The sequence below is a fragment of the Notolepis coatsorum genome, assembly GCF_963971535.1.
Source record: "Notolepis coatsorum genome assembly, chromosome: 5".
Taxonomy (NCBI): domain Eukaryota; kingdom Metazoa; phylum Chordata; class Actinopteri; order Aulopiformes; family Paralepididae; genus Notolepis; species Notolepis coatsorum.
This window is the reverse complement of record NC_140169.1, coordinates 117,446,854-117,470,271: the sequence shown is the minus strand read 5'-3', so window position 1 is coordinate 117,470,271 and position 23,418 is coordinate 117,446,854. Positions and strand designations below refer to the sequence as shown.

Here is a 23,418-nt window from a genome sequence, read left to right as displayed (position 1 = left end):
AAATGTATTTTCTTGCTGACATAGTCAGTATTAGGTTTACTTTAAACGTTTCTGAATCTATCCACAGACAAATATCTAATAATATGGAAATGTACAAGTGGAGAACCGTCATTACAAGTAATGAGAAGATTGTCAGAATAAGACCTGAGGCTTTGCCTGGTCCCTAAATGCACAACATAATACTTATTTTTGTTAAAGGGGAATTCCACTCTGGGTCTCTTGTATTTATACTTTAGAAAAGTTGTTTTACTACAGAGTAAAATGAGTCCATAGCCAGCTCTGTACATATTGTGATGCCAGGCCAGAGATATAGCCCCAAACTATTGCGCACGCTCCAGCTTCCTGCTTTACAAAGGACTACATTGAGGTGAAAAAGGGCAGCCGTCAAAAGGTTGTCACTCCTACTAAACACACAAAAGGAGGGGAGGAGTTCTCCCGCCCATTGTAGTTCTTCCAAATTGAGGGAGGGTGGAGCTACGTTTCAATAATATGACATATACTGTAGCTCCACCAAATTAGCACCTTCCGCTGCTGATGTTTCTAAGCAGAGAACACTTTGGCCAGCCACATACGGAGAATGTTTTGAATTTGAGTTTGAATATACGATACCCGTGACTAGAATGTATAAATTACTGTCATCAGCATTTAATTGAATGTTACAATTAGAGCACATTAAAGGAAGGTCATTCATAAATGTAGAAAATAGTAAAGGTCCTAAGATTGAACCTTGGGGAAGACCTTTTTCCAAGACTAGCAGATCATTACTTAATTCCCTGTAAAGCAACACAAGAAAGGAGTTAAACCAGAAGATTAAACATTTAGAGAAAAAACAAAGCCTTAGTTAACCCCTGTGAGTTTACTATTGTCACCAGAGGGAAACAGTTAGTTAATTTGATAAGAGCTGTAGTTATGGAGTAATTAGGTCTAAATCAAGATGGAAAGGGATATTCAATACTATTATCATTAAGATAATTGATTATATATTAATTTCTCAAAATACTTTGGATAGGACTAATAATAGAAACAGGTTTATAGTTATTAAGATCATGTACATAAATCGCCTCCTTTGTGAAGTGGAGTAACTAGCGCACTTCCAGATAGATGGTAACTCACCGGTAGATAAAGATAGGCTAAACAAATCAGCAAGTGTATACTGATGTACATCAGAATATGGGAGGTTTGCTTAACAAACTTGGCTTTGAGCCCATCAGATCCTGCACCACTACTTTCCCTCCAGTGGTAGAATGTTTTATCTCTATGGGTAGAATGCAGTACTTCTGTCAGCAGGATTCTCCTAAAAGAAAAGGAGCTGTTATTTATTTATGCTTTGGTTTATCTAGCATATACTTTGTGTTCGTGTAACACCTCAGTGATTATGGTATTCAATGCCAATATAACAGTCAAACAGGTATATTGGTAGTACACACATGGAGAAAGGATCAGTCCCCTCCCTCAGTAGGAAAACAACTGCAATGGCTAAATGTGAATATCCTAAGCTAATCATTGTCAACATGTAACCAGATTAATTCGTTATATATCAAAACGGCTCTCGTCACCCCTCTATAAGCGGCTATGTGTTTACCTTCAGAGTAGAAGTAGGGAAAGGTGGACCAGACAATGGTACAAACCAGGTCATCACATTTTCTTTTTCAGTATTTGACTGGCAGGGGACCGTATGGAGGTGAACATAATGGCAGTCAGTCGGGGGGGGGGGGGACTGGATTTCAGCAGGGCTTTAAAGGATAAATAAAGCTACTATTCCACACACAGGTTAAGCTTTGCCGTGAACCGACGCACACTCTTCTCCGTTCACCCTTAGCTCCAAAGTGCCACGACGGACAAGAGGTTCAAAGTTCCACATCATTTGTGAGAGAATGTTAACATGCGGTTAAATCAATGATTGATGTACCGTATGTCTAATACAACAACACTTAGGCCTATTCTGAATAAATACAAGTAGCAGCAAAAAGTACAGCTTCAAAATACATTGTTGCTCTCTACGTGCTTGTTGTGTATTGCTACTGATGATGACAGTTTCCCCAAAAAATTATTGATAAAGCTCTAAATTTGTGTTTAGCTATCAAAAGGCCACTGCCAGCTAAACACAATACATGTGTGCCCACAGCTACGCCAAGAAGGAAAAAGTTCTGGTCCTCCTTGTCAAGGCTACATTTACATTTAGCGGATGCTTTTATCCAAAGCGACTTACGACTTAAGTTCTGGCTACCCTATTGTTTTATGTTTGGATTCAGGATGGGGTCTTTATAGGAGCGCCACATTGTCTTTGTTCTAATCCAGGGATCAGTCTGCCTCGGCTACATACTTCTTCCAGGAGAGCCCCGAGTCAGAACAGAGAGACGGGGCACCTGCTCCAGCCACAGCTAATATGACAGAAGAGTGGATGTACTACAGAGCACTGCAGCACGGAGAGAGTGAGTTCCCACTAAGGAATAAACAGGTACTGACTTTATTTAATATAAAGTTTATTTAACCAGGCTAAAAAAATATTATTTTATTGTCATTGTACACAAGGCAATTGAAATGTACACATACACACAGTCCACCATACATGTGCATTTCATCAGAGAGGTCAGAGGGCAGGGTCGCCCGCAGTGCAGTGCCCCTGGAGTAGTTTTGGGGTTCAGTGCCTTGCTCAAGGGCACTTAGGCAGGATGGTGGGCACCGTAGATGTAAAATACCAGCTAACCTTCAGTCACCAGCTCACAGCTGGAATACACCATCCTGTCAGTGGAGGGGATCGAACCAGCAACCTTTCGGTTACTGGCCGGCCTCTTTACCTCTAGGCTATCCTGCCTCCCCTAGCTCATGTTGAGATAAAAAAAATCACCTGGCCAACGCAGCAGCATAAAAAGTTACAGGATTAGAAAAAGAACCACCTATATTATCTGCCGTTGTCTTTTCATTTCCGGTAACTGAACTTTGTGACAATTTTTTTTCGATTAGATTAGATTCTATTGATTGCCATTGCACAAGTACAAAGTACAAATGAAAGGAAGTTGGTATCCAGAGTGCAAAGTAGCAGTAAAGTGCATAGCAGTATAACATGTGAATATGCTAAGCTAATGTATTTACAGTAGGGCTGTCAGTTTATCGCATTAATTAGATTAATTACACAGCAAATTATCACGTTATGAAAATTAACTCAAATTATTATTATAATTTTTTTAAAATGTCATTCATTCCATAAGATTGTAGAATACACATTTACAGATTTTTTTTTTTAAATGGTCCATTTGCATGTTCTTGGTATCTGATTCTAGGGACATCTATGGATCTCAGGGAATGTATTCCCAGTGTCAGAAATACTGTGTCTGTTACTAGGCTTGAGTAAATTGTAATGAACCAAATGAGAATATCAATTCAATTCTTTATATAATTTTTTTTTACTGTGAATAACACCATGCTAAAATTTACCAGACCTGAAAAATCTAAGCAAATGAATAAAGGGAAGATGATTAAACAGAAGGTTTTGTAGATACAGTACTGAATTCTGCCATCCGGACACATGCAATTTGAAATATGATTATAGAATATAAAATATCAGGCCTAAAATGGTTATGCGATTAAAATTAGATTAATTAATTACAAATCCTGTAATTAATTAGATACATTTTTTTAATCGCCTGACGGCACTAATTTACAGTATTATATACAGTGGTACAAGTATGAATACATTCTATGGTTGTAAACCATACTAGCTAGTGGTTTAACTAATGAGTAGGTATGTACAGTGTGTACAGTGTAGATATATATACAGATATAGATTAATGCATTTACGACGTGTACATTGTTATTGTACATTACCATCATACAGTGTTATATGGATATAATATAAATTGAGGTATGTAGTTATGAGTACAGTGTAAGACAGTTGTAGGCAGTAGATAAGTATGGATTGAGTATAGGCAACAACAATATTTATATATATACACATTTCATACAAAACCGACAGACTTCGAAGGCTAATACGTCCCTTTCTAGATAGATTGTCACAAGCTCATAGGAAGTTGAAAGACAATTGTGGCAAGCTGGCAGTGTCCTTGTTACCTCGAAACATAAGGTAAATAGAGTGGGACAATCATAATACCTAAGATGTAGATAATGTTACAGGTGTCATTCATGCCAGCAAGGACGTTAACGATAGGTTATGAATATAACCGTAGTTCTATGAGTATTAGTGACGCTCAGCGTCAACTGCACATATCTCACTTAGTGTATATGCACTGAATAAAAACTCACAAATGCACCTTTACATACCAACATCCGTCTGGCCACACCCCATCCGCTACCTACATAAGCAGGTGTGTGGCCACACACTCGCCTCCTTCCCAATCTTTCACCACAAGGCAAGATCAAAGGCTGCAGTGGCGTCTAGACGCTGAGCGTCACTAATACTCATAGAACTACGGTTATATTCATAACCTATCGTTCTATATCGTATTAGCTGCCGCTCAGCGTCAACTGCACAACGGGAGCTGAGCGGGAGCTGAAGCTCGACAAATGTACCCCACTGAGGCCCCCCACAACCATCAGAACCGGGGAGGACCGAGCCCCCCGACCCTCTCTAATGGAGGGATACCCTCCCTATTGGAGGACGGGAGGGAGACGGATCCGACCGTGCGAAGAGGAACTCGAGCAACTCAACGCACAGGGTGAGCAGACCGTGGCTTGACCCCACGACTACGCACACGCACAACCCGCATGCCACCAGGGAACGAACGGAAGGAACAAACCTCGTTACCCCTCAATCCAGGCAGCAGGCACTTGACCCGAGCCTGGAGCACTGCGGACGAGACAGGCGCCAAAGGGGTCAACTGAAACAGCACCCCGGCGGAAGGGGCGTATGCTGGCATTGTTGAGCACCATGTCAAAGCCTCCACCAAAAAACCCAGATGCTCTAGAGGGGCCGAGGCAGAGAAGGCTGACACGATTGGCAGACGTCATGAACGTGCAGGGGCACACTCAACCGGGTAACCCGGGAGTTGACTCCGCTCCAACACACCAGGGAATCAACCACCCTCTTGGTTCAACATGCGGTGGTTGTTCCTATAACCCCTCAGGAAAAAACTCCAAAACACACCTGCGGGTATACATTGGCTATACCGCAGTACAAGTGTTTCAGTTTTCAAAAAAGGGTTATCCCAGGCCTACGGGTCGACGAAAACAACTTCGGACCGGGCCCGGCGGACCGGGATGCACATAGGGATGCCAGAGGAGGTCTATAAGACCACCCCAACAGCCCCTTCTCAGCCATGCGTAAGTGGAGAGGGGCGAAAAGAATGGAGAACCAGCCCCTTCATGACAGCACAGGGTACAACATGTACCCAACAACAGGGTCTCCATAACGCCCAACCCTGTGACACCCGGGCCGACCCAGCATTTTTCCCCCTGAAAAAAGCACAAGTCCCTCAGGGTACCAGAACAGAAGATCTGCGTCCCCGGCGGACAACGGGTTAACTGACCTGGACCAGCGTGACCAGAACCAGTCCCGTGCCCTAATCACGCCGACATCCCCACTCCAGGAGAGGGGGTAGGTACGCGTGTCGATCTAAAACATTATAGAGGGCGCCACCCAGACGGTCCTATTCGTACCGCGCTCAGTGGCCCACCCCAAGGGCGTGAGACCCCTCTACCTATGCTTTGATCTATTCCGTTAACACTTTGACTGCCGGAAAACGCTTAAAAGCGTCATTCCCGGCCATGCTCAAGTTGCCGGAGGACGCTTTACGTCGTCCTTATATCAATATTTCAAAAATCTGCGATCGGATTCATATTTCCCCTCCGCTGGCCTGAGATCCACCAGGAGGACCCACTGAGCTCTCTGGCGGTTCAGGAGCGCCATCTGGTGGCCGATCGGCGCAATCGCCAAACAGGAAGTGCTATGGAGGTTGTGCTGATCGGCCGTATTACTTCCGGGCACTCTGTTTGGCTACCGGGACTCGATCTCGACACAATACATAGCGATCGATTGCCAATAACTCGATAAACAACATGATTTGGACATATATACTATTATACAAGCTGGAAATGGACCCGATATTTCTACATACCATAATAGGTAAATGACTGTTCCACGCTCATCGCCCAACGGCGCGAGGAGGATACGGTAAGATTCAGCGTTATTTTTGATCGTATTCCATATAAACTGTTATGATGAACATATCACCCACACTAGATGAATGATATAACGCTGCCCACGGAATTATAAACGATCCCCCGCCCATCCGGTCATCATCAGATCATACGTAGATCATTCTAGAAGTACGTCCAATTGAAATTTTTTATATCGCCCGGATTGCCATCAAACTGTATTTCATCATCAATATAATGCATTTGGGGCTATATATCACGTTCTGGAGAAAGCTGCAGAAAGAGATGAAAACATACTTATACATTAGACCATACTTTACTATGAATATGTGAATGAAAAAGTTTAACGTTGCTACACAATGAACAATACATATAGAATTTAAAAAGTTATAGCCCTGCAAAGAAGGGGAATTTCTCCATAGACAAATAGCGCTGGCAATCCAGTCATTTTCCGGATTTCTGGCTGGCACCCATAGTGTTAACATCCCCCAGATATGAACGAGAATTCGTCGAGACAACCTAGTAAACTGGCGCTCGGAAGAGAAAAACTCCATCCCAGTTGCCCTATAAAAACGCTGTTTTAATAACGAGCAACCAAGGCGCACCAGCCTCATGCGTGATTCTTATCAGAAACACCCAGAGCCAGCACTATGTACGCGTCGAGACCCAAACACATCAAGTCTAACAAGACACCAGACATTGTTCCTCCAAGTCGCCTGGGAGAACGACAAGAAGCCGTTGCGCTTCATTTCCTTTCCTCTTTTTATTAAAAAAGAAAGAAAAAACACAGACTGAGGGAAAAAATCATTTCATTTTTACACCCCGCCAACCTCACTACAGGGAGGAGACGGGAATCCTCAGAGAGACTTCCCACGTGAGCCATGAATTTAAAAGTCACGGTAACATTGAGCCATGTGACCAACAGACTCAAGTTACACATACATCGAGCGTAGCAGAACACCAAGTTCCTACGCTCTGCCCCGACAACTTGACAATAACAGAGAACCACACATGGGTCTGTAAAAAACTCACGGAAGCCGTCATCCAATAGAAACGTGCCCAGTGACGTATTCTATGACGGGGAATCCCATTACTCAACTGACCGTGATTGGTGCGGAGTCAGGGAAACCCTCCCCCCCCCGTGCCGAGCTGCCTAACAGTTTGGCCGGACCGAATGAAAAGAGGGTAAAAAAAAACCCGACCAATCAGAAGAGGGAAGGAGGGGTTTATTCGGTACCCCCTCGCAAGCCCAACCCTCGAATACGACAACAACAAATAGCCATACGATACCTTAAGTAGCCAGTATGCTAATGAACAGCGATAAGCTAACTCAATGCACGCTAGCCACAGACAAGTGGCTGTGAACAGGGTTTATAACAAGGCCAAAGTTTTATATGTGTGAACACGACACCCGTGTTTATGTTGCAAGAACACAGAAGATTTGATAGAGAGCGGCCTAAAAGACCACGGTACCCTTACACACACGAGCATTACTGCAGACCAACACAACAGTGTTGTGGCTCAATATCACCGTTTAAGCAACAGAACACACAACTAACCTCTACCTTTATATGAAGAACCTAAGTCTTCAGGTCGAGGAAGAAAAACCCTTTCGACCGAGTGTAAGCTGCAGGCCTTGCTTAAGCAACATGTAATGTAGCGACCAAACAAGACTATAAGTCTAGCCCTCCTATCAAACCCACACTAGCGAAGGTTCACACATCGTATCCCCATCATATGTAGTGAATAAACACACCGTTTGTAACAAAATACAGTCCCTCCTAGGAGGGACGTTTTATTTGACAAATCATATGTGGGCCGGGAAGGGAACAGGGGGAAAAGTCACTCCTAGCGACGCCTGCCACGAGCCGCTCGGGGTTTGCCACCCCGGGGAGCCCCGGAGGGACGGTAAAGGACTGGAGGCTGGTCTCGACGGTCCCTACCGTCACCTCCGAGCGTGGATGGGCCGGCTGCAGTGGTCGAGGCACCCTCTCTCCTCCGGGGTCTTCTTCGCCGAAGGGCCAGCAGTGGCGGTGGTAGCGGCGGCGGCTTCGGCCGCGGATCCCAGACGACGAGCCTTTCCGCTTGACTCCACCGGCGACATCGGACGGGGGGAAATGAGGCTGGAGCACGGACCGCTGCTCCTGCATTTCCCTGCAGGTTGAAGTCATCAGCTGCAACGCCGACCCGAAGAGCCCAGCATCGGAGAGGGGTGCCGTCAGAAGTAGTGTCCTCTTCCTCTCCGGCATACAAAGGTGGCGCTGGGCTAGAGTGGCCAGGGCGCGTACCTTCCCAGCGGCGACGGCCTGCAGCTGGGTCAGATGCAGGATGGCTCCGGCCGCCTGGGCGAGCTGATCACGTTGTATTTTGGTCAGCTCCGTACCGCCCGTCATTATCCCGGACATGAACCTCGCTAGCTGCGTGATGTTAGACGTAGCAGCTAGGGATTGAGTCGCGGTGATGAACGACTGGTCACTCCAGTAGGCCAACCGCCTCGCCGATTTCCCGTGGGGAACCGGCTTCCGTAAAGGCTCCCACACCACCTCAGGACAAAGGAGAGCTGCCATCGGCCTATCAAGCCGAGGCACCCCCTCCTTCATACCCTCTACCAAACCCACCACCCTCGTGACTCGCACGTACTGTAGGCGGGAGTGAGGCCCGTGATGTGGGAGACCACCTGTCCCTGACGGATGTAGGCCTCCATTGAGGGGAAAAATGGGCAGACAACGCCCGTCTCCCTCACAGGACGACATTGCCATAAATGACCTATGAGATCATCAGGGACAGGAACAGGCAGTGGCTGCGGCACGCCGTTTGCGACTGCCGCCGCCACCATGAGCTCGGGAAACGAAGCATGCAGTCACCCCCACCGAGCCTGCATCCCTCACATGCGGCAGACTACTGGACATCGCAGAGCCACTTTCCGATGTGGCTGATAGCAGGGCATCCCGCCGCTGAGTCGGCGGTTCTAACCCAACATCAGCATACGAGGGACCCCAAGGAGACATATCACCTCCTGCCAGTTTATCCTGAACGGGAGGTGGACATGTCTCCACCGGGGCGTCGAACAAGAAGCCATCTGCCTCTACCATGTAGTCCTCAGTTTCCATCGGCCACAGAGAAGCAGACGCATCCTCATCCGGCTCCAGCAACTCCCCGAAACCAGGCCGTTCGCGTCTGCAAGCCACCATCTTACGACGGGAGCGAGCAGACGCAAAAAGCTTGCGTTTCAAATCCTCTGCCACCAGAGGAGCCGGCCGCCCAACCGCGGACGACTCTCCGGCGGCAAAGGAACCAGAGCAGGAACCAGGCCATCTTACAGGAGACGGCGCTGGTGCACCAGCTCCTTGGAGAGGCAAGCTATCCACTGGACGCCTACCGGGCGCGGATGCAGTCCACGACAGTGGCGTCAACCCCGCTCCAAGACGCACGGCAGAGGAAATGAAGAATCGCTGGTGAAGGGTAACGTTGCTAGCGCGACCCCCCGAGGTAAACATTATAGCTCAGCTTTTTTCTTTTAAAAGTATGAGAGAAAGAAAAAAGCAAGAAACAATGTGAACACTTAACTCAACTTTCTTCAGCTAAATACCCTTGTCAAGTGATTGGTATACAGGCACTCTTGTGGTGAAAGTGAAGGAGGCGAGTGTGTGGCCACACACCTGCTTATGTAGGTAGCGGATGGGGTGTGGCCAGACGGATGTTGGTATGTAAAGGTGCATTTGTGAGTTTTTATTCAGTGCATATGCACTAAGTGAGATATGTGCAGTTGACGCTGAGCGGCAGCTAATACGATATAGAAATTCCTCTCCTTGGGTGAAACCTACCTGGTTTCAAACGGCGAGTCCTGTGCTTGCCAGCATGAAAGGCAGAAGTGCTCCACTTAGAAGAGCAGTATTTCTGAGGTGTGAGTTTTCACTCCCCTCCAAACTCCCACAAATGATGGCGTAGTCGGAATAAAAGGTGTTGGTGTTGCTTTATTGCCCAGCCAAGGTGCAGAGGTGACATTAAAAACCGTGACATAAATCAAAATAACAAAAATACTATATACTACCTTGAATATCAGATGCGTTCCACAATAACGTCATGATGATAAACACTTACTGTGCGGCACTTCGCTAGTTACCTTCTGTAACCTTTAAGCAGGTCAAGCCCGACACAGAATGACAGACTAACAATGCACTCACAGGGCTTCCGTCAGTCAGTGTAACCATACAGGGCAAGAACCACTTCTTTGGGCCACGCAGCCCTCATGAACACCTGGACTCCTCCTCCTTCTCCTCCACAGGTGCCACACATAATTAATTAACTAATTAATTAACTAAACTAAACAGGTGCTACACATCAATTAATTAACCTACCAAACAACCAGCAACACCAATAACCCCACAACAACCCAATAAATAAATATATGTATGAATTAGGGATGGGATAGAATATTCAAAAATTCAAAGTCATTCAGTTATTAAGATCGATTACATTTTTCACAATCGATTATTCGTTTTGTGAAAAAAGAAAAAAAAATTATACTCAATATAAAATGCCTTTTTTTTTATTGAAGCAAACACTTATTTAATTCCTTTTTATATTTAGAGGCAGCCTAATTTTCATAGCCTAATTGATCTAAAATATGCACATGCTACTGTTTGTTTGTTTATTAAAGCCGGTTGATAGGCCAATGCAATGCTGTTATTATATAGGCTATGATGGTGAATGGTGTCATTTTGATTTATTGTCGGTCAGCTGAGCCGATCAACGTTCTGAAGGGGTGAATATTCGATCCAACTCTTTCAGTGCCACTCACGAGATTTCTCGTGTTTTTTTATAGGTGGTTGCTAGCCACTCACGAGATTTCTCGGATTTTTTTTTTTTTTTTTTTTTTTGCGGTCTGAAAAATTATTGCATCACCCGAGCCTACCCGAGTATTGCCGAGCTGCGCCGGTGATCACTGTGGAAAAAAGCGCCCCCTGTCGTCTCCCAGATGACATAAGTGATTTTGGAATGGACTCAATGAAAATGAATGGGGAAAAAAATCCGGTACTCCACATTTTCCAGTTCACTGATCCAGCCGGGGTTACTAGAGTTCATTCTGGAGCCTCAGATCTCCGCGGATCATGGAGAACCACTGTGTCGCGTTGGATCCATACACGTATCGATTTTTTCGAATGGTGATCAGGAATTGGAATATACCAGTTGGATACCATCTGATGTCAGGTAAGGACTCTATGTTATCAGTGGTAGGATAATCAGAGTAATTTTGATGAAGTTATAAGCTGTTTTGTGAAATCTCTTCTTTCGTTTTCACTGTAAAAGTCCGAGAGGAAATCAACAAGGCGATTGTCCGCGCGCGGCCGTAATGTGCGTGCGTGCACGTATAATATTGATCATCTAGCGTTTATTTGAAAACGATTCATAAAAAGGCCGACGAATATCAACGTTGTGGAATATTCCACTAAAAGACGATTTTCATAGAATGCTCCAGAATGAGTTGTTTTTTATATCAAAACGGGGGCTTTTCTAACTGCTCTGAAACGGCAACGACGCGATAAAAAAACAATCTGCCTTCACAGCACTGTCTGGAACATAGTCTTTGATAATGCGATGGGCAGATTAGACACATAGCCATAATTTAAAACATAGATTAGGCGATATTAACGTTAACATTGGCGCGGATGGTGGCATTCAAGCGGTAAAATGGAAAACCAGGCATGGCATTTAAAGAGTTAAGTACCAGCGATTTCGTCACTTCTCAAACTCACGTACAGTACAGTATATACAGACTAGTGACATTTAAAGCAAAAACCAACATCCAACCAAGTGTCTTAGTTTGACCACCACAAGCTGCCAGAACAGCTTCAACGTGCCTTGGCATAGATTCCACAAGTCTCTCGAACTCTACTGGAGGGATGGAACACCATTCTTCCAAAAGATATTCCCTCATTTGGCGTTTTGATGATGGCGGTGGAGAGCGCCATCTAACACGTCGGTCTCCCACAGCATTTTTATGCCACAGAGCATGATATGATGTTAATTGCTTGATTGTATCACGCAGTACACCTGTATGGAATCATCTGCATTTAGTATGTTTCTCCACTCATTTATTCAGGTTTTCCCTTTAATTTGTCAGTATTTCAAACCGGGAAAGTCATGGAATTTTCCTAGGTCAAGTTATAGAATTTATAAAATTTTCTTAGGGCATTTAAATGCTCCACTGTAGTTTGTCATGGCCATGTCTGGAAATGTATCTTTGTCCAAGGCTGGGAACCTTGTAATGTATTGCAGATGTTCAGAGGTGGAATTGGAGCAGGAACTGAAAGAAGTCTATCATTAGAAAGTGGGTTTAGAGTGAATGTCAGCTGGACTGTGTCAGCTGGCGTTCAGCTGACCTACTGTACAATTTGAACATGACTCATATTAAAGGGGAACACCACTCAAATGAAAAATTTGAATGTTATTTCCATCGTCTAAGACAGTTCAATCAATATTTGTGAACATGAGCTACTCTCTCACAAAGCCAGAAACCAGAGAAGTAAGAATCAAACTTAGAACCAAGTATAAAGTTTGGAGCTGCTCCATAAACAATGAATGGGAGACATGTTTTCCTTTTAATATCCAAATGAGCTTTATTCTATGTAGTGTTTTCTGTTCTGAAACAAGATAATGTACCTACCTATCCGAGGACTTGACATGGACCACACACATTGACAGTGTTGTGAAGAAGGCACGACAACGCCTCTACTTCCTCAGGCGCCTAAGGAAGTTCCAAGTCAGTCAGAAGATCCTTAGGAACTTCTACTCATGTACAATAGAGAGCATCCTGACCGGCAACATCACCTCCTGGTTTGGGAATAGCACTGCACAAGACCGTAGCAGACTACAAAGAGTGACACGTTCAGCCGAACGCACAATTGGAGGGGGGCTTCCCACCCTCCAGAACATTTACAACAAGCGGAGCAAGGGGAAGGCTAAGAGAATTATTAAGGACTCGAGCCACCCGAACAACTGCCTCTTTGAACTGCTGCGGTCAGGCAAGCGATACCGGAGTCTTAAGGCGAGCACAGAAAGACTCAGAAGAAGCTTCTATCCCCAGGCCATCAGGCTGCTAAACGAACAATAATCGCTAAACGAACAATAATCACTATGCAACAACCATCAAATGCACACAGCACACACACCCACACTCACTCAAACAAACAACACACTGCAGCACCCACTCTCCACACTTTAGATCACACAAACACACTTACACTTTATATTTATTGATAAAGGATTTGCACTACAACTCGTACACCTACTGTGAATTGTACCTAAATTGCACCTCGTCCCATTTCTCCATTTCTGCCTTGCACTATATAGTATTATATATTAGTACACTGCACAGTATTGTATATTGTATGGTAACTATGTCTATTCTGCATCGAACATTGTACATATGTCTAAACTGAACACTGTGACCTCATTTTTTTACTTCTAATTTTACTATGTTATTTTATTTCATACTTATCTTGTCTTGCACAGTCTCTGGAGCGCAACAGTAAGAAGCATTTTGTATAAAAGTATTCTGTACTTCTGTATGACAACTATTAAAGAAACTTGAAACTTGAGAAACTTGAAACTACAGCATGAACTCAGAACATTGCCCTGGGTGCTCTGTGTAATCTATAAACATCTTCAGACTTTATACATTTATCACAAGTTTGAGTTTTAGCACTCGTGTTTTTGGATTTGAGAGTTGCTCGAATACTTTTGTACCGTCTTAGACCAGAGGAATAACATGTATGAATTCTGAAAATGGGCATAGTTCCCCTTTAACCAGTGTCAAATGTGCATTAGTGCAATGCAGTGGTATTTCATTCAAACCACTTAACACATTGTGCCAATCATTATACCCAGTCTGCCATCACTGTAACCCTATGGAGATGTTTACCTTCTTTGCAGGGCTATAACTTAAAATATTATAGCTATATATGCATTACTATGGCCCATTCAACATCGATTATCTATCCTTCAGGATGTGGGAACGTTATATTTTATCATTCATACATTGTTGTGTTAATACCGTCTAGAACAGCGGTTCCCAAACTTTTTTGGCCGTGCACCCCCTGTCACCTCCCGACCTAGCTCGCGCACCCCCCAATGGGTTTCTGTTCGGAAAAATTGTTGCTGGTCTCCGTGCACAGATTTAATTTTTTATTTTATCTCTTCCCACGGCGACTATGGATAGGGAATTTCTTTATTCAATTAAAATGTTCACGACAATACTCTGCCAGCATGTTTAATATCCATAATACTAAAGGTTTGACTAAGATTTGTATGACATTTTATTGTAAAAAAATGATCGGTATACATTATGCTTCATCATGAGTGAAGGAAAGGGGGGGGGGGGGTCGTTTATAATTCCTTTATCGTCAGTAACGGCTTTATTTAGTATGGGTTTGCATTGAAATGAATAAACAATCAGGCTGAAAATAACATTATATTCCTCTTACCATTCACTGATGAGACGGAGGAAAAATATCCCAATTATTTGACGCCGATCTCCTAGATCCATTTCCGGTTTGTATGGCGCAATAAACGGCGGAATCATATCGATTATTGCGTTTAGAAAGCGATCCAAATGCACTCGAGTGTGTATATTGATCCACGTAACAAGATAGTACTGCCGGAGGAATTTCCTCGACGCACCGATCGCCACTTCCGGTTTAGCATGAGTGTAACTCGCCCGACCATCCACCAGGCGGCGGTATTGAGGCGTTGCAATCTCAGACAGGGTGCTGCTGCAGTCCGGAGAGAGGCTGGATGAATTATGAATGCCATGGCGATAAAATTAAATATTGATCCCAAAAACGATTTACGCCGTTGTTGGCGTTCAACGCATGGCAGGCAATAACGACTTACGCCGTTTATGGAGCAATGTGTTAAAGATTTTTCAGCCATTTCATATTTTTTCAACGTGGTCATTTGTGATATTTTCAGTCAGAAGTTATAATTGCCCATTTTCCATGTGGGTGATGTTGATTTCTTGGTAATTTGTGGTTTTTGTTGTATTTTACCGAAGCTGTGTCTAGACTTTCATAAACAATATGATACATTTAGAATATTATTCCTCTATATATTTTGAAGGTGATATTAGAATAGAAATGATAACGATAAAAACATTGTCATTCTCCTCTTTCCAACATAACACATAATGGGTTAGGGGTTCAATATAACTGCAAATGAGAGCACACCACTTTTATTTAGCTTAATGTTTTAATGAAAATATTTCTCATTTGCATTTCAGAAAGAAATACTGGGAGATTAGTGAACATCGTCATAGTTTTAATTTGAACTCTGTCCTCTCTCCTCGTCTTCTGCAGGTGAAACAGAGAGCGGACGAATGCATCAGGGCTTTGGATAAACTCATTGAAATCAACTCAGGGGTTGCAGTGCAAAATGTGTTGCTGACAAAGTTTGACTGGACGACATTGGAGGTGACTGATCAGTTGATATATAGTGCTCTTGTGGAGCACATTTAGTTGAGACGTCAACATTGAAGTAAACAAAACCAAAAAAAGACAATATCACTAGAATGTATTTCCATTGAATTTACTTCAGTTATTTCCTTAATAAATGACTTAAAAATGATTTTGATGGGTAGTCGGACTCGGTATACAACTAGTGCCGTATCACAAGGACTGAGTAAAATCTTTCATCTTGGCCTCATCAACAGAACTCCATGGACCTGTGTCGGATAGCTGCGATGGGCCATTCCTTTGGGGGAGCGACAGTGATTGAGTCACTGTGCAAAGAGGTCAAGTTCAAGTATGTACAGTATATTAAAAAAGTTAAACATTTTGAATAACCTTCTAGGAAGATGAGGTATGGATTGCGATGGCAGGGGTCTGTATTGAGAAAGGGGAACCCCATCTGTCCTGCTTTCGAGGCTGGGGGTTGAAAATTGCCTCTTTTTTTTATAAAAAATAAACAAATGTATCAAGCTTCCTTGCCAGATGTAACTATAATTTAATTACACATTTTCTGCATGTAATCCGGGCTGATTATAGTTACTTATTTTTCAGTTCATATACAATTATTTCCACCACATAGTTTGTTTTTCAGGCTGATGGGACGTTAGCTAGCCAAGATGGCCGACGTTCGCTAGCTAATGGTTAGCTAGTTGGATAATGTTAGCTTCTTTATCAAGGCAGTCCGTTTGTGTTTCTTCAGTGCTGCCTTGATAGGTGCTTCACCTTCAGCATTATACATTTTACATTTAATGTTGAAAAGCACCACCATGGAATGACAAAATGTTGCACACTTTTTTTTTTATCCACTTTTTCTCCCATTTTCTATATTTTCTCCCATCCCAATTTCGTATCATCCAATTCAACCCTCCCCTGTCACGAACGCCGTTTCTTGCCTCCCACAAGCCGGCTGCAATGTGGACTAAGTCATACATAGCACAAGTCCCCTCCGGTACTTGAGGTAACAGCAGTCGCATCTTTTCACCTGCGCAGCTCGATCTCTCAGTGGCGAGGCTCACGCTGCCCCCGACACTTCCTGATTCTACTGCGCAGGCGCACCAACCGACCTGTAGGAGTCGTTGTCCACAACGCCTGATCCCCACCCATCAGTTTCCCACCCCCTAATACCGCCAATGTGTATTAGTACGGACGACCAGCTAAACTGAAAGCAAATGTGGAGCGCTGGGCTCGAACAGGCAAGCCCAGCGTCTCCAGATTTCGTGGCGAGCGCCTTGCCCACTACGCCACGTAGCCGCCCAATGTTGCACACTTTTTCTGTCAGGGGGCAAATATGGGCATCAGGTTTGGTGTAAATAGGACGTGTTCATGAGGAGTAAATGGGCATTGTGGCAAATGTCATGTAGCACATACCATAATAATAATTAATTCCATTTATATACCGCTTTTCTAGACACTCAAAAACGCTGGTAGCACCAAACATTGGGCTACGCAGGCTCAATGGCTGCCATACACTGGCACCAGGCACACATCACACTACACAATGGCTGAACGGCTCAGGAGACAGGGATTGATATCAGCCAATTAAGGGGAAGCGATGATTAGGTTGCCTTGATGTCAGAGGCCTGATGGGGAATTTGGCCAGGAATGTCGGGGAACCCCCTACTCTTTGCGATACGCGCCCTGGGTTCTTTAACAACGAGATTCAGTCAAATACCATGGCAAACAAGTTCTGTATTGTCTAGGCTTTGGAGAATATTCTTGTTTACAAGCTAGTGTCCTCTGTCCTCAGGTGTGGCATAGCCCTGGATGCCTGGATGTTTCCCCTGGATGAGGAGATCTTCCCCCGGGTCAAGCAGCCCATCTTCTTCATCAACTCTGAGAAGTTCCAGTGGGCAGGAAACATAAGCCGCATGAGGAAGCTGGACTCCGCCGTCATACAGAGGAAAATGATCACCATCAGGTACGATAGCCTTCACAAATTGTTTGTGACCTACATAAACAGTTTAATCTCCCAAAAGTCAACTCTTAACTCATTCAGTGCCAGGGATTAGCCTGGTCCCGTTCTAGCTATGCCACGCTTTAAAGATAGGAGTGCGTCACCTTGTTTGTAGAGCTATATCTATATTCTATATTATAGCTATGGAGACAATACTATAATCATTTGACAGTGACTTTCTTCCGTCGAACATGCAAAAAAAGAGATAATTCTTTCATGCATACGTTATCCCGTGGTGAATATAAGTAGTTTTGAGTGATCCGGGATAATTCCTGAAAAGCTGGTTTATAGGGAGGGCACTACGTGTATTCTACTATAAGCGTTGGCGTTTCTTGCCTGGACGCCTGTAGCTGTTCCGCAACCGTTCCTACTTCCGGGGTAGGCCTGATTGGCCCCGACAGGCACGTGACCCGCCGCGGCCACGCCCCGCGGCAGCCCCAGGAGCAAGCGCGCTACTGCTGGAGTTTGCTTCGCAAGCAGGATGAGAGGCGAGAGCGTAGATTTCGCTGTGTATCATTTAATCATTTAACATTTGAAAGGCATACATTGTTGTCATACAGAAGTACAGAATACTTTTATCCAAAATGCTTCTTACTGTTACACTGTTAGAGACTGTGCAGTGCACGGCTTTAGTCTCACTCGAGTGAGGAAGACCGCTGGTTCTCCAACATACAGGCAGCGGTGTGCTCTTCAGAATGTACCGGGAGAAACGTTTACTGTACCCCGCAGACATAAGCGAGTTGGCTTCGCAAGCAGGATGAGAGGCGAGAGCGTAGATTTCGCTGTGTATCATTTAATCATTTAACATTTGAAAGGCATACATTGTTGTCATACAGAAGTACAGAATACTTTTATCCAAAATGCTTCTTACTGTTACACTGTTAGAGACTGTGCAGTGCACGGCTTTAGTCTCACTCGAGTGAGGAAGACCGCTGGTTCTCCAACATACAGGCAGCGGTGTGCTCTTCAGAATGTACCGGGAGAAACGTTTACTGTACCCCGCAGACATAATAAGCATATAAGCAGTGCTTACTAACGTTATTAGTTACGTTATTTCTGACCGAATTAGTCATTCATTTGTCTGCTTTCGCCAACGGCAGCGATGTGAAAGGCGAAGCGAACTCCAGCAGTAGCGTGCTTGCTCCTGGGGCTGCCGCGGGGCGTGGCCGCGGCGGGTCACGTGCCTGTCGGGGCCAATCAGGCCTACCCCGGAAGTAGGAGCGGTTGCGGAACAGCTACAGGCTGCCTGGACACACTACTATTTCCAAATAAAATGTATATAATAGGTATTATGTTTCATCATGAATGTATGAAAGGGGGGGGGGGGGTCGTTATTTTATGCTTTGATGGCCAGTAACGGCTTTCTTGTTGAACACTACAGACGCTAATCAGCTGGATCGATATGAAAACATTGTTGGATCAAGCTGAAATTGATGTCAGATAGTCCTTACCTTTGGTCGGGGGTATTCCAAAAAGAATATTCCAATTGTCTGATCGCGATTTCCAGTATTGGTGTCCATCTGGTCCCGGACATAATTTGGCACAATTTATGGATAGAGTGTGCCAGATGCGTTTCGAAGTGGTCGGATGAAGCGATTTACTCGGCTCCATCTAAATTTAGCACCCAGTGGGATTTAAACGTAACACACGGTCTGGAACAGGGTTTACTGCACTCTCGATACTGCCACCTAGCCGGATCTGGCCGGTACTGCACCCTCGGGGTCCCAGTATGCCTTTTAACACATTCGGGGCCAACCACGCATATATACGTGTTTCGGCGCCATGCTTAACCCTTTAATCGCCAAGGATGCCGTAACACGTCATTGCTCGCCATGCTTAATCTGCCAATGACGCCATAACACGTCATTGAGATCAATATTTCAAAAATCTGTGATGGCAATCATATTTCTCCCGCGGAGACTTGAGATCTACTGTTGATCCCCTCTCAACTCTCCAACGGTTCAAGAGCGCCATCTGGTGGCCGAACGGCGGATCGCCCAAACAGCAAACCGGAAACTGGTGCTCATCCAAATTCGGTCCGACCACTCGCTATAGCTCCCGGGACTCCATCTTGACACACTGGATAATCGATCGCTCACCCTAACTCAATAAACAACATGATTTGGACGTATATACTATTATACAACCTGGAGATGGATCGCATATTTCAACATCCCATAATAGCAATCTTTTTGCTCCACGCTCATCGCCCAACGGCCCGAGGAGACTGGGGTAAGTTTCAGCATTTATTTTTACAGTGTTCGATACAAACTGCTCTGATGATCATATCACCCACACTACATGAATCATCTAACGTTGGCCACGGAATTATAAACGACCCCGCCCCCATCCGGTCAACATCAGATGATAAGTAGTAACTTCTAGAAGCACGTACATTTGAAATTTTTTATCTGGCGCCGATCGCTATCAAACTGTATTTGATCATCAATATAATGCATTTAGGGCTATAAATCACGTTCTGCAGAATGCTGCAGAAAACGATAAAAACATATTTATACTTTAGACCGTATTTTAGTATGAATATGTGAATGAAAAAGTAGAACGTTGCTACATCCTAAACGATAGATAATTGACGTTGAATGGGCCATAGTAATGTCAATTTAGCAATACAATTTAAAAAGTTATAGCCCTGCAAAGAAGGGGAACTTCTCCATAGACAAATAGAGCTGGCAGAGGATGGTATAAGGATGTACATAAGCGTGGCAGAGAAAGGGTTAAAGGGCCAACCACGTATATATACGTGGCAAGGTTGTTTTGGCTTTTATTCCATTGTAATATCCTACTCAATGTCACCGAGCGGCACTGCAGATTTACCCTACTCTTGGAATTCGGAAAAGTGCATTACCGGCCAGATCTTCGTAGGGGCGCTGTCTCGATAATGCAGTGTTCCCTGTTACAGACAGTTTTTTTTTTAATTATTATTATAAATGGACTTTTCTGTTAGCCTAAAGCTATGAGTGTAGCCGATCGCCTGGAATAGTTTTTGGGACGCTGAATTCAGTATGCAGTAAAGGAATATAGCATCAGCCAATTGACATATGGATCTACCAGATGGCAATCGATAACTGGGAAATCCTTTTTGCAGTCCAACCGGCCACAGGTAAGAGCGATTTGACGTCAATTTCAGCTTGGTTGGGCCTTGCTTTGATAGCCATCCACCCGGTCAGTGAATGAGGCGAATGCCGTTATTGGTATAATAATCAATAATCAGAAACGACGTCCCCCGCCCCCCCCTTTCATGAATTCATGGTCGACCATGATACCGACAATATGCATTTAGAGTTTTAACTCTAGCTTGTCTATAGCCGAAACGCCATTTGATTTAACGTTATTAGCTTAGCACCTTATATCTCGCGTTCCAGGAAATACCCCAGAACATTCTGCTATAACGTTCATATTCAAGACGCTATAAAATGGAACGTATTGATGAAAAAATTATTTATTTAAGGCATATTGAAGGGACGGTTTATAGTGTCAATTGACAATGAGAATGGACAGATAGCAATAATATAAAGTATAGATTTAGCTCTACAAACAGCCTCACGCACAATGAAAGGTTGTTATGATATGCTGGCCGTATAGAGTGGGCCCAGTCTAATCCCAATGGCCCCAAATGTGTTAACGGCAACATACAGGTCCGTGACATTGAATAGAATATTAAAATCGAAAAAAAGAAACTGACCAAATAACAAGTTTACTCGTTGGCGTTCAACACATGGTGCCCAATAACGAGTAAACTCGTTGTTGGCGGGGAATGAGTTAAAAATCATTTAGATGAGTGGTTGATTTCCCCAATTGACCGACCAGAACTAGTACTGCATTTATTTTACTGGTCACTGGTTGTGTAAGTATTGATACATACATTGCAGGGCTGTACGCTAAGCTTTTTCACTTGGGGCACACTTGCCCCTAAATGAGAAATTTAGGGGCAAAAAATATTTTTTAGGGGCACATTTTTTTTTTACAATTTTACCATTATTAAAAAAATATGTTCCTCCTGCCTCATTACTGTGGTCCTTTTATTTAACATTTAAGTGCGTTTGTTTTCAGGTTTGTATCTTTTATAATGAACCAACTGAGAAAGTGTGTAAATCACTAATAGAACAAAAACAACAAACTGCGCTTTTGACAGTGAAATGTTCAGTCCAACTTAGCTGGAAGGAAAGACTAATCAAAAAGGTTTAATTGACCCGTATGAGGCTCTTACGGTAGGACTACTCACCTAATGCATAGCTGAACCTGAACGTTAGAAGTGTCCGTGTCCCCGTCAATCAATCATCACATCATCACGTCAATCATCATCATCTTATCATCTCTCCACATCGGACGTGGTTGTCATAAGATGGACTGATATCCACTCCGTTGTTCTTGCAGAGCAAAATTTGCGTCTTAAATGTATTGAAATGAGGTGCTTCTTTGGCGATGCAATAGCCCATATTGAAAGGAAGAGAGGCCACATTCAGTTTCGTTTTGCTAGGAATTATGGGATTTGGTGTTGGATGTATAGACTACGCAGATAGGGACATGGTCTTTAATCGCACGATAGACTACAAGTACCAAGTATATAGCATGACCCAGATTCACTCCACACGCAAATCTTTTTTTTCACTCAGGCTATCGGTGATCGCAGTAAGTTCATTCATTGCCGACAGATTCTTTCATAGCACCACGACATTGTGTCGCACTGTACAGCCTTGGTTGTAGGCTAATGTTTTTTTTTTTTTTTTTAAATGTATCCAATTTGTATGGATTAATTTAGGAGTGAAATGCGAATGAAGGGTTGAAATCACAACTCGCAACGTTGCTCCCAAATAATATTTCCAACTCGCAACAAGGGGCAATTTGCGACGAGATCATCGCAGTGTACAGCCCTGCATTGTATGGTTTGTTCTCACTCTCCTCCCCTTCCCTCTCTCTCTCTCATCCCCTCCTTTATTTCTGCATGGCAAATGAATAACCATTCAGGCTAATTCCAAAAAATCTGACCTATATATAGCATGAAACCAGTTTCATTCTTCTTGAGGTTGCCGCGGCCCACGCAATGATATTGCACCTTGTGCAACTGAGTCGCACACTTCCAGGGGCCACAGACAGAGTTGCAATGATTGCCGTCGCTATGGTGACGGAACCTACTCTTGCTTCTCTGACCGCAAGAAGCATGAAACGACCGGACGTTCACAGAGACCGCGCGCCATCTGCACCATTTATACCACAAGAATCATGACACAGGTTTAAGCCCCGAAGGTCGGTCCGTTTGTCTGTCCCCACAATAGTGGACCAATCAGAACTGATGATTTCACTAACATCAAACGCTGAACAGTAGACCAATTGGAGCCAATGATTTCACTGAGGTCACACTGGGATAATAATATTAAATAGAATTGTCTGCGTTTCATTCTTTAAAAACAATGTAACACACTGCTGCTTCATAGATTAGTTGTGTAGTTCTGCTCCTGCACATTCAGCTTCCGAATTGAATGTTATCGGACTGAATTTGCTTGATATGGCTAAGACACTAGGACAGTTTCTAAAAATGAATTGCAAAAAGAATCCCGTCTGATGCATCGATTGCTTTTATTTTAGGTAGAGTTAGCTGTGGCCCTTAGTTTGAATGTGGACTGATAATGCCAACAAGCCATTCAGGGAAACTGAAGGACCAGTGTAGAACCAGATGTTGCTCTTTAGTCAAATAGTTTTGAGAGCTTTTATTCAGCATGCAGATATTATCCTTTTCTGTCTGCACATGTAGCTTTTTAGCCTGGTGTAAAACAGGTCAAGTATGCACAGTTACTCTACTGTGCTTTGTAAACTTTAAATAATTTCCTT

The 23,418-nt window shown here is 43.9% G+C and overlaps 1 protein-coding gene across 1 annotated transcript in view; it reads left to right on the top strand.

Annotated features, from left to right (window-relative positions):
- The window catches only part of pla2g7 (phospholipase A2, group VII (platelet-activating factor acetylhydrolase, plasma)), a 30,594-nt gene that overhangs the window by 4,583 nt on the left and 2,593 nt on the right, over positions 1-23,418 (top strand). Inside the window, exons 6-9 of the mRNA XM_084315078.1 lie at positions 2,299-2,458; positions 15,468-15,581; positions 15,821-15,912; positions 17,365-17,535. Of these exons, the coding sequence (XP_084171204.1) occupies positions 2,299-2,458; positions 15,468-15,581; positions 15,821-15,912; positions 17,365-17,535 (537 nt within the window). The remainder of the gene's footprint in view (positions 1-2,298; positions 2,459-15,467; positions 15,582-15,820; positions 15,913-17,364; positions 17,536-23,418) is intronic.